This window comes from Mus pahari, chromosome 2, assembly GCF_900095145.1.
Source record: "Mus pahari chromosome 2, PAHARI_EIJ_v1.1, whole genome shotgun sequence".
Lineage (NCBI taxonomy): Eukaryota > Metazoa > Chordata > Mammalia > Rodentia > Muridae > Mus > Mus pahari.
Genome location: NC_034591.1, coordinates 72397059 through 72409135, shown reverse-complemented (window position 1 = coordinate 72409135; position 12077 = coordinate 72397059). Strand labels below are relative to the sequence as shown.

Here is a 12077-nt window from a genome sequence, read left to right as displayed (position 1 = left end):
CAGTTTAGGAATCTAAAAGAGGCGGTGCCTCTCCTTCGACATGAGCAAAAGGACACCAGAAACCCAAACACTTTAAAAGGACTGAGCAACAGTCCTTCTGTCAACAGTCCACTGATGGCCTTGCCAGGCAATCTTGTGTTCCCCAAAACTTGGAGCAGGATGCCAGGGAACTCCGTGCTGTCTCAACATCTCGCAGGGTGGCACCAGGAAGAGAAGAGCAGGTAAAATGTAGGCGCGCTGCCCCTGCTCCGAAACCGCGGGCGAACCGGCCTAAAATAAAAAGGTCTCTGTCTGCAATCCCCGTTTGCTCGCCCGGTAATCCACCCCCGCCCCCAGCCTGCGCGCCGACCCGTACAGCTGTTTTTAATCCCTACTTTTCTCACTTGGCGTCCGGGCTGGGGCTGACCAGACGCGGAGCCACTTAGTGTTTCCTCCTCCCCCAGCCGGGGTCTGTCCTGCCTCCGCCGTCTCCTCTTTCTCCGCCTGCATCCCCCGGGGGGCAGAGTGTGGGAAGAACGAATTTCCGCCGGGTTTGCTCGCTCCACGCCGACATGGGTCCCTTCCGGACGCTGCTTGCGCATCCCCCAGGCTGCCCACTCCGGCTGCGCTCCGAGTGCTCCCGGACCGCGAGCGGGCCGGAGACGTGGGCCTAGCGGCCGGTGCTTCGCAGCCAAGCCGCACCCCAGCAGCTCTTGGAAGGGATCCCGCCTGCAGTGGGGGAATCCGCTTGGCGGGGAGAATCCGCGCCAGGGAATCCAGCTCTCCGGACTCCAGAGCAAACAAAAAGCACCAACTCTCGCTCGCTCCTCCCGCCCCCGACGCTCACCCGAAGAAACAGTTTTCTGCAGAAATGCAACAAGTAGCACCCCAGACTCGCCGAGCGCCCAGCGCCTTCTGATTTGGCTCCGCGAACTCGGCCTGCAGAGACCCGGGCGAGCCACCCGGACAAAGAGGGGGGAGGAAGGGCTGAACGGAGCACCAGCAAAGTCCGAAAGAGGCCTTTTTTAGCGACTCAGGCCCGGCCGTGGGGAATGCAGAGGAGACACAGAGCCGGCCGGCCCAGAAGAGGATCCGGCCGCAGCGCGCTGGGCGGGCGGCGATGGAGGGTGTGGGTGCCGTGCGCTTCTGGCTCGTGGTGTGCGGCTGCTTGGCGTTCCCGCCGCGGGCCGAGTCCGTGTGCCCCGAGCGCTGCGACTGTCAGCACCCCCAACATCTCCTATGCACCAACAGGGGACTTCGCGCGGTACCCAAGACCAGCTCGCTGCCTAGTCCCCAGGACGTGCTCATCTACAGCCTAGGCGGCAACTTCATCACCAACATCACCGCCTTCGACTTCCACCGCCTGGGGCAGCTCAGACGGCTGGATCTGCAGTACAACCAGATCCGTTCTCTCCACCCCAAGACCTTCGAGAAACTCTCGCGACTAGAGGAGCTGTACCTGGGGAACAACCTCTTGCAGGCGCTAGTTCCTGGCACGTTGGCTCCGCTGCGCAAGTTGCGCATCCTTTACGCCAACGGCAACGAGATTGGACGCCTGAGTCGCGGCTCCTTCGAGGGCCTGGAGAGTTTGGTCAAGCTACGGCTGGACGGGAACGTGCTGGGAGCACTACCGGACGCGGTCTTCGCTCCCCTGGGCAACCTGCTCTACCTACATCTGGAATCTAACCGGATCCGTTTTTTGGGCAAGAACGCCTTCAGCCAGCTAGGTAAGCTTCGATTCCTCAATCTCTCTGCCAACGAGCTGCAGCCCTCTCTGCGCCATGCGGCCACCTTTGTCCCTCTGCGCTCCCTCTCTACTCTCATCCTCTCAGCCAACAGCCTACAGCACCTCGGCCCCCGCATCTTCCAGCACCTGCCACGCCTAGGCCTGCTCTCACTCAGTGGCAACCAACTCACGCACCTCGCCCCAGAGGCCTTTTGGGGGCTAGAGGCCCTGCGTGAGCTGCGCCTGGAAGGTAACCGGCTGAACCAGCTTCCCTTGACACTGCTGGAGCCTCTGCACAGCTTGGAGGCACTAGATCTGAGTGGCAATGAGCTTTCTGCTCTGCACCCCGCCACCTTTGGCCACCAGGGCCGGCTCCGTGAGCTCAGCCTGCGCGACAACGCGCTCAGCGCCCTTTCTGGGGACATCTTCGCCGCCAGTCCGGCTCTCTACCGGCTAGATCTAGATGGCAACGGTTGGACCTGCGACTGCCGGTTGCGGGGTCTGAAACGCTGGATGGGCAATTGGCATTCTCAGGGTCGCCTCCTTACGGTCTTCGTGCAGTGTCGCCACCCCCCGGCCCTGCGGGGCAAGTACCTGGATTACCTGGATGACCAACTGCTGCAGAATGGGTCTTGCGTGGATCCCTCACCTTCCCCTACAGCAGGCAGTAGGCAGTGGCCGCTACCCACATCGTCGGAAGAGGGGATGACGCCCCCTGCAGGCTTCTCGCAGGAGCTACCACTGCAGCCGCAGCCGCAGCCCCAGCAGCGGGGAAGACTTCTACCAGGAATGGCCTGGGGTGGGGCTGCCAAAGACCTGGTGGGCAACCGCAGCGCATTAAGGTTGAGCCGGCGGGGACCAGGCCTGCAGCATCAGGGCCCCTCTGCCGCTGCTGCTCCGGGCTCTGCCCCACAGTCCTTGGACCTGCACGAGAAGCCGGGGCGAGGACGTCCCACCCGAGCCAATCTCCCCCAGACGGAGCCCACCCCGACGTCTGAGCCCGCCTCTGGAACACCATCTGCCAGAGGCAGCTGGCAGCGCGCAGCAAAGCAGCGCCTAGCGTCCGAGCAGCAAGAGAGCGCAGTCCAGTCCGTTAGTGGGGTCGGTTTGCCACCTCTGGTGTCTGACCCCTGTGACTTCAACAAATTCATTCTGTGCAACCTGACGGTAGAGACGGTGAGCTCCAACAGCGCCTCGGTGCGCTGGGCAGTTCGCGAATACCGCAGTCCCCGGCCGCAGGGCGGCGCACGCTTCCGCCTGCTTTTCGACCGCTTTGGCCAGCAGCCCAAGTTCCAGCGCTTCGTCTACTTGCCGGAGCGCAGCGACTCCGCCACGCTGCACGAGCTGCGCGGAGACACCCCCTACCTAGTGTGCGTGGAGGGCGTGCTCGGGGGTCGCGTTTGCCCCGTGGCCCCCCGAGACCACTGCGCAGGGTTGGTAACCCTGCCAGAGGCAGGCGGTCGAGGCGGCGTCGACTACCAGCTCCTGACCTTGGTCTTGCTGGCTGTCAACGCGCTGCTGGTGCTCTTGGCTCTGGCGGCCTGGGGGTCGCGATGGCTACGGAGGAAGCTGCGTGCCAGGCGGAAGGGAGGGGCCCCGGTCCACGTTCGCCACATGTATTCCACCCGACGGCCACTGCGCTCCATGGGCACTGGTGTGTCCGCGGACTTCTCAGGCTTCCAGTCGCACCGTCCCCGCACCACTGTGTGCGCGCTCAGCGAGGCTGACCTCATTGAGTTCCCCTGCGATCGCTTCATGGAAAGCTCCGGCGGTGGGACCGGTGGCAGCTTGAGGCGGGAGGATCACCTCTTGCAAAGATTTGCTGACTAGGCAGTCCCTCGGGATCTCACAGGCCTTAAGGAGACACTCTCCGTGGTCCCATGCGTTCTCAGAGGAAGAACTAGTTTTATTAGACTTGTTCTTTCTCCCTCTTGTGCATTTCCCAAGTGAATCTAGATGCCATCCATCATGTCCCGGTAATCACAAAGCAAATGGGTGGTTCTTGGTGGTCTAACCCAAGAGTGGGGACAAATGAATAATGGCATGCAAGTGGGAAGCCTTGACACACTTAGCTCATGGCTCCTGTGATTTTCAGCACAGTAGCTGGCTGACCTTGGTCTAGAAAGGGTGCTTTATGCTCCCAGCCTGACCAGAAGTGTATACACACTCGTTTGCTCTATGGCAAACTGAGGTCTGTTTCTAGTTAAGAAAAGGGGGACCTGCCACCATCACAGTGATCCCCGTCAGCAACTGACCCCACTGATTTGGTGGGCTCTGCCAAGACAGGCAGGGTAAACAGGTACCACTCTCTCCCGGGAACCCTTTTTCTGTTGTCTGGGAGAGCCTTAAGGAAAAGCTACCTGTGCCAACAATATGAAGAGAATTTAACAAGCTGACCAATAAACTCAAAGACTCTCTTGATTGGACTGGACCCCCTTTCTACTGTTTTACCTAGTTCGGGAGATGACCTTTTGCTGACCTTTGGGTAACTGATATTATCCTCAGGAGAAGGCAGCATTTAATACTTCTCCACCAGGCTTGCGCCTGTGGTTTTAATTTTTTTTTTTTAAATCTATACATGGAAAAAATTGAATGTCAGATTTGATCTTTTAAAAAAGAAAAAAGAATGCGATATGTAAGTATGTGTATAACCGGTGACTCCCTAGGGCCCTGCAGCCTTCCAGTTCACTTACCACATTTCTGATAGCATGCCTAGGTGGGTGTGAATGTGACCTACATCTCATGACAGTTCAGCAGCGCCCCCCACCCCCTTCTTGAAGGCACCTACTTCTGAGTTGCATGGTTAGGCAATAAGTGTGAGGTCATTGTCAGGCACAGCTTGGGGCAGGGGGCGGTGAGCTCAGGGGTGGAGCTTGCTTGTGAGGCTCTGAGTTTGTCCCAACCAAACAAAGCAATGGGTGAATTGTCTGTTAGTCCTGTAATCTCTGACCACATCACTGTCGTTCTTTATAAGAAATGGAACAGGAGAAGAAAACTGTAGGGAACAAATGTGAAAAAAACCAAAAAACAAAAACAAAAAAAACACCACAGTAGCAAATATGTGTTTCTACTAAACCCGGAAGAGCATGTGTACCCAACCGTCACTGTGAAATAATTACATATTTTACAAATTAATTCTTCCAATAGCCAGTGTCTTACTGTGTTATCAAACCCTATCTTTTAGTAGTAGATGCAGCATTTTTTTTCCTTTTTGTGTTATATTTTAAATTTAGGGTTAGCCTCCTGTGTTTGTCTAGTTGTGTTTTTAGCTGTTTGGAATACTTTTCTACCCTGATATTTATGAAGTCCGTGTTTATGATTAAATGTAGTGGCTGGGTTCACATTAATAATTCCTGTGTGGTCCACATACACTCACTAAGAGGATGTACACTGTGGTACAGTCACTGTGGTTTTGGATTTATTGGCAGCGGGGGACCGTGCAGTGCAGGTCAGCCAGTTCAAGGTGCTATGGCTAACAGTAACTCTTCTGTTTCAGGCCTCAGGCCCCTGAGGGTCCCAATGACTCAGGGAATCCATCGCAGTCCAGGGCCCTTCACCCCGATCACTCTTTATGTTTGGCCTACGTGACCCTGCCTGCCTTGTCTCTGCAGCTGAGGACCTGGGGGTCTAAATGAGCCGGTCTTTGTTTATGTCCAGGATGAGTAAAATGTCCAGACCACTTAAGCCACAGCTGCCTTTCTGGCAGTCTTATCTGCAGGGACGAAACTTAATAAACCACAGGAAATAAGACTGTCATTCTGTGTTTGCTGCCAGGCCTTGTTTTAGATCCACAGTGCGTGGTGCATGGGAGCTGGGGCTGTTCGCTCTTAGTTTCAACCCACAGGCTATCTGGCACCTCCTGTAGAACTTGCAATTTTTCATGCACAGCACAGTTGCCTCTCTTAGCTGTTTCATTTACACAATGTAAAACTGAAACCTGTTTAAAGTATGGAAAAGACCACTGATTCTGTTTACCATCTGCCTTTCCCAACTGTAGACTGTCACCAAAAACCTTTAATGCCTGAACTTAAAAAACAACAACAACAACAACAACAGCCTCACTGAAAAGTCTTTCAGTGAGAAATGTATAAATGTTATACATTGTTCCATTCAATTATGTCAATAAACCCACATACTGATAGAGATGTCTTCTTGGAGCTTCCAAATGTTTTGATGCATGTTTAAAATGACAGGATGAGCCTTTCAACAGTGGTGTTCATTATGTACATGAAACATAAGCGTGATGAGTGTTGGGTTCATATTTTCCTTTTCATGGAGAGTATGGACTTTATCGTAAAGAAGTGGTTGTGTGAGTTTATATGTAAGGACAATGAACTCCACTCTAAAATCAAATGGGATCCCAGAGTGAAAAGGTTCCCAGTGACAGCAAGGTGGCATGGACTCAGCTCAGCAGGAGTTCCCTAACAACTATGCCCTCTGGGTTTCATGAACACAGATTACAGGGGCTCCCAACCCCATTTACAGAGCTTGAAAAGTGATACAATTCCTGAAGAATATGAATAAGCTCTATATGAGTTGCAGAATTCAGTTCCAAAGCCACAGTTAGGTCTAGTCTGTAGTGTGAACCTCACACAGTAGGTGACTGTTTCTGCCAGGCAGAGGATTTCCCAGTACTGCCAGGTGACAAGCAGGATGGTAGGGTGTGGTCAAGTCAACCTTGCTCATTTGTCACCTGATTTTCACCAAAGGCAGACACCACTGGGTGACGTGTGTGTGTGTGTGTGTGTGTGTGTGTGTGTGTTTGTGTGTGTGTGTTTGTGTGTGTATGTGTGTATGTGTGTGTGTGTGTTTGTGTGTGTATGTGTGTATGTGTGTGTGTGTGTGTATATATATATATATATATATATATATATATATATATATATATATATATAAACATATTTCACTGTAGCTGTCTTCAAACACACCAGAAGAGAGCACCAGATCCCATTACAGATGATTGTGAGCCATCATGTGGTTGCTGGGAATTGAACTCAGGACCTCTGGAAGAGCAGTCAGTGCTTTCAACTTCCAGCCCCCTCCCACTTCTCTTTTAAGAGTTTTTAAATGAAAATAAAGCATTCGATTAGCAAAGTCTTATTTAAAACTCCCAGCCATGACCCAGGATCAAGACCTTCACAAACCCAAGAAAACTATAGTAAGAACAAGGACCTGAAGAAGTCTCATGGCCATCAGAAGGTCACCACTGTTCTTTGTTTTATATTCTCTTTGTTCTTCCATCCCTTTGTTCTTCCATCTCTTTGTTCTTCCACTTCTGCATCAGTTGAGATGAGCATCCTGAGAGCTGACTGCACAATGGCTCTATGATACCTAGTTACAGCCAGCAGCAACAGCAGCTATACCAACATGTGTTCAGTAGTTATTAAGTCCATCATTAGTAGCTGGATTCTCCTGCAAGAAACAACAAGTTGTGTGGTGCTTTCTAGAAGTCCAGGGCCTAGGCATTTCTGCTGAAACACAATCAGGAAATCAGATAATGGGATTATAGCAATCTCTGCCCTGGCCCCTTGTTCCAGTCACTTGAGACTCTTCCACAAATTTGGTATAGAGTGACAGTAATTGAAGCACTTTTTCATAATTAAAAAAAAAAGGAGTGAGTTTAACAGTTAAGAAATCTTTTGTGCTTATGACATTCCTGGCATAATTTAGATTAAAACTTAGTGTACAGAGAGGCAGCTTGATTCTACAGTGGCTCCCTTTCCTGTCCCCTCCTCCACAGCCTACCCTGATCTTTTACCTCTTTGTTTGCTTAGACGTGTTGTCTTAGTTAGGGTTTTACTGCTGTGAACAGACATCATGACCAAGGCGACTCTTATAAGGACATTTAATTGGGCCCGGTTTACAGGTTCCGAGGTTCAGTCCATTATCATCCAGGTGCGAGCATGGCAGTGTCCAGGCAGGCGAGATACAGGCAGAGCTAGGAGTTCTACATCTTCATCTGAAGGCTGCTAGGAGAAGACTCACTTCCAGGCAGCTAGGATGAGGGTCCTAAAGGCCAGGCCCACAGTGACACACCTACTCTGCCAAGGCCACACCTCCTGGTAATGCTACTCCCCCGGGGGCCAAGCATATACCAACCACCACATGTGTGTTTTCATGCATGCATGCTTTTCTTCTGAGGGATTTTACACCATTGCATCCTTCTTAAATGGTGGGGCAAATAATACTCATTTCATGTTGCATAAGAAAAATGAGCTATGTGGGCATTCCATTTAAGCACTGGTGTATTAATTATTGAAGTAATTGTGAGAGACTAATTAGAAAAGCCATCCACTCGTTGATTTGCCTTGAGACAGAACGCCTGAACATCTGAGAGAGTTACAGCCACGGGAAATATGATGTGTTGTTAACACTGTACCATGGCTTTGTGAATTGACTGTGAAGACAGAGATAAGCTGGTATGGTCATCATCTCAGACCACATCGTGCCCTGACTGTCATCAGACGGCATTTCCTTAGACTGCTGAGCTCTTGTACGCTAGCTTTGTGCCACAGTCTATGCTGAGACAGGGGAGTGCTAATACTTACTGACTGCTAGTCTTAGTACTAGCCATGTGGAGCAGCCATTTTTCTTTCCAAATTATAGTTTGGGATGAAGTAATACTCTGTAGCTGATGTCGCATGTAGCTCGTAGTCCATGTGCCCTGAGGCAGAAACCGCTTTTACTGCAGGCCACCACCCTCTTTTCCCTCCTTTTCCAACTGTGGAATCCTCTAAAGATTTTTTACTTTGAGAGATTGAAATATATCCTAATAACAACAAACTCCGACATTAGCATCTCTCAATAAGTTCACAAGTTTTAAATGTTTGTTTTCAACCTAAAAAATCTCCATTGAAAATACTCCCCAGTTTATATCCCTAAGCCGGGTCCTCAGACCCAGCTACTGTTAGATGCATTGCTTTCTAGTCCAAGTTTAGATATGATTGCCAGTAAATGTGTGGCTGTCAAAGGATACTTTGTCAGAATGGGTTCTACCCTTCTGCCACATGGGTCCATCTCACAGGCCCTCTTTCATGTTTTAAATTGGCAGCTACACCTCATTCAGCCAACTTACTGTTGCTTTTTCTCTTCCAGGCTTTTGTGTGTGTGTGTGTGTGTGTGTGTGTGTGTGTGTGTGTGTGTGTGTGTGTGTGTGAGCTGTAGGTGCTTTGCTGTGTAGTGTGGGTGCGTATGTGCTTATGTGCACGGAGAAAGGAAGGTGTCTGTTCCCTGGCTGCTCTCTCCACAGTGCTGCACTGTGGTGGCACGGGGGAAGAGTCTTTCTCTTCCTTGAGGGACAAGTGTGTCCTTTCTCATTTCTGCCCACGTGCTAATCCCTCACTCCTCAGCCCCATGGGGCTGTACACTCTGGCTTCTGCTGCTGAAGAAACTGTGGACTTTTGTGCATTTGCTCACTGTGTCCTTAATTGAATGGAGTTGCGCTCTCAGAAACCTGTTTGCTTCTTGAAAGCCATTTACTTCCTCTCAGCCTTCTCGGTTTTATTTTGTCACATCTTTTTCTACTTCTGAATTGCTACTGAACATGCACATTAACATACACACACTTATACTTACATACACTCACACTCATACACTCATATATACACATTCAAAAACTCACATTCATATACATCCACACTCACATACATACACATACTCACACACACTACATAACATATATACATATACACTCATGTATACACACAATAACATATACATACTCACACATATATATACACACACTTACATACATACACATAGTTATATAGTCATACACATATACCCACATATGCATATTCTCTCTCTCTCTCTCTCTCTCTCTCTCTCTCTCTCACACACACACACACACACACACACACACACACACACACACACTCACACACGTAGAGTTCATTTTGTGTTGGTCAACTCCTCCTGGGCGTAGGACCTGCCTGGCAGAATGGTTGCTATACTTCATTGAAGAAAACTAACATGTAAAAGCTTGTCTTGGCTCACAGATATCCTCATTTGTTTATGTTTGGTCTATGGCTGCTCTCGTGCTGAAATAGCAAAGTAGAATGACTCAGACAGAGAAGATATGACTGGGAAGCATAAAATATCTACTACCTACCCCTTTAGGAGAAATCCCTTAACTTCTGTCATATAGTCAGTCAAAGAAGCAATTGAACCCCAGCACTTAGGCCGCAGTTCTGCAATCCTAGTACTGAGGAGGCCGAAACAGGAGCACTGTCAAAACTTCAAAGGCAGTCTGATCTACCTAGTGAGTGGGCCAGCCTCAGCTCTTCCTCGACGACGACGACAACGACAACGACGACGAGGAGTAATTAAAAAGAGAAAGAAGTAAAGAAGAAGGAAAGAAGGAAGGAAGGAAGGAAGGAAGGAAGGAAGGAAGGAAGGAAGGAAGGAAGGAAGGAAGGTAGGTAGAAAAATAGATTTCCGTAAGCATAACTACTTAGTTCTCTCTGGCACCCTTGGGTCTATGGATAATTCTCTTTCTATACTTTTAATAAATTTTTAGTATTTCATGTGTACCTTTTCACATTTCCTTGTTCTGCCTTCTCTTTTTGTGTAGCCTGGAAATCTAATCACATAGTGTCAACAATATAATCCTACTATGTAGATCTTGGCTACTGCAGTTTCCTTTTTCTTTTATATTTAAAAACATATTTCAGTTGGTCACTTTTTGTGATTGCTAATTTTAACCCCACCTGTTAAAAAAAAAATCCCTCTAAGGAATCCTTCATCTTGAATGTCTGTCACTTAAAAAAAAAGTGTCTACGCACCTCCTGAAATTCCCTGCCAGTTGGTGTGTTCTGCAGCTTCTCATTAGACATTCTGTCATCTCATGTCCATCATGTCAAAGTATCTTTCTCACAGCTCCCGTGATGGTTTATCTCTGAGGTCCAGTTTTATTGACTGATTTATCTCTAAATGGTAATCTGTTTATCCTCCTAGTTTGTCCTGGAAGTTATAGTAATAATTTAATACTAGACGTTTGTTGAGAAAGCGTAAATAGTTTTATCCTTAGAGATGAATGTGTCATTTCTTATCTTAGGCCAATTGAACCAAGAAAGAAATTTCTTAAGCAGGTTTGGCTTTGGCTGTTGTGAGCAGGCTTCCAATACCTCTGGCAGGGCCATTTGCTCAAGACTTTACGTTTATTTTTCAGTATCTTATACCCCTTGTAGCAAAGGAGAAATGGTGTTGGTTGGATAGATTGCGGTTTTGAAGAGTTTGTATACATGAAGGACATAGTCTTGATTTAAATTTTGTAATAAAACGTAAAATCCAATGATGTTATTTTTTAAATAAATTAATGTGAGACTAATTTTTTAGTTAAATTGCTCTGTACTTGAGGTTTGTTTGGACACTGTAGAAATGGTCTACTGAGAGAATGTAGAAAGTTCTGTTTTTTTTTTTTTTTTAAATCCTGTGCATAAGGCTCTGGAATCAGCTTGGGGGCATCTTCCATTGTGGTCCCCTGAACTCTCACTTGGGTGTCTTCGTACGTGTTGCATTGTCTATGAAATGAACTGTCTCTTACAACAGATAGGCCTTCCCACCATACATGGTTAACGTAAACAAATGTGCAACTGAAAACTAATGTTGTTGGGAGAAGAGTAAGGTCAGGATTCTGGTTTTGTGGCATAATTCCCAAATGCAAGAGTTATGAAAACCTAATACTCCAGAATTGTCAGTACATCTCAGAATTTTAGACAAAGAAAAACAGCCCACTGATACAAGAAAAATAAAATCACCAATTGCAATGCTGTCTACATCAAAGTATCAGAAACTGAGGTCAGGGTGAGTTGGGCACAAACTGTATTTGAGAATGTTACCTTGGTGTCATTCAGGATTCCTTTGGCTTATGTATTGTTTGGGCGTCTCAGATATTTTGTACATTTATTATTACACCATATATTGTGTGTCCAGTCACTCAGTCTTCATAAGACCCACCCTCTGAAGTACAGCTCTGCAGTTTTTGCTGCCAATCCTGGTACCCTGCCACTTCAGTCTTGTTCATCATGATGGATAAGAACTCAGTAGTCTGTCTTACAATTTCCCTTGTGGCTCAGTTTTCCCCCAGTAAAACACTGTGAACTAGTCATGCTTTAGCTCCGTATGGTTGACCTTGGCTTTCTGACTAGTTTTCTCAACTTATGGAATATATAAAGAGAATGTTCTGGGTTATAACATTCTTTCTGTCCTTTGTTTTCCAGGGGCATGCAGCTGCCGCCCAGCCACAGTGCTTCAGCCTGTCTTGACATGGCTGGGTCGTGACTGTACAGTGCAAGGTCAGTTCTTTCCAGTCTGAGCTCCCTAAGGATAAGACGTCTGCCTTGACTTTATTCCTGTCTCTACAGCACAAGGC

At 48.5% G+C, this 12077-nt stretch overlaps 1 protein-coding gene across 1 annotated transcript; it reads left to right on the top strand.

Moving 5' to 3' along the window:
• Window positions 1-341: 341 nt before the first annotated feature.
• On the top strand, window positions 342-5848 carry Tril (TLR4 interactor with leucine rich repeats). Its single transcript, XM_021190788.2, has one exon. The coding sequence runs from the start codon at window positions 1100-1102 to the stop codon at window positions 3533-3535; it is 2436 nt and encodes an 811-aa protein (XP_021046447.1). The 5' UTR covers window positions 342-1099; the 3' UTR covers window positions 3536-5848.
• The last annotated feature ends 6229 nt before the right edge of the window (window positions 5849-12077 follow it).

Excerpts from the sequence above, each read along its gene's own strand:
- Tril (XM_021190788.2), top strand. The coding sequence starts at position 1,100 with ATGGAGGGTGTGGGTGCCGTGCGCTTCTGGCTCGTGGTGTGCGGCTGC.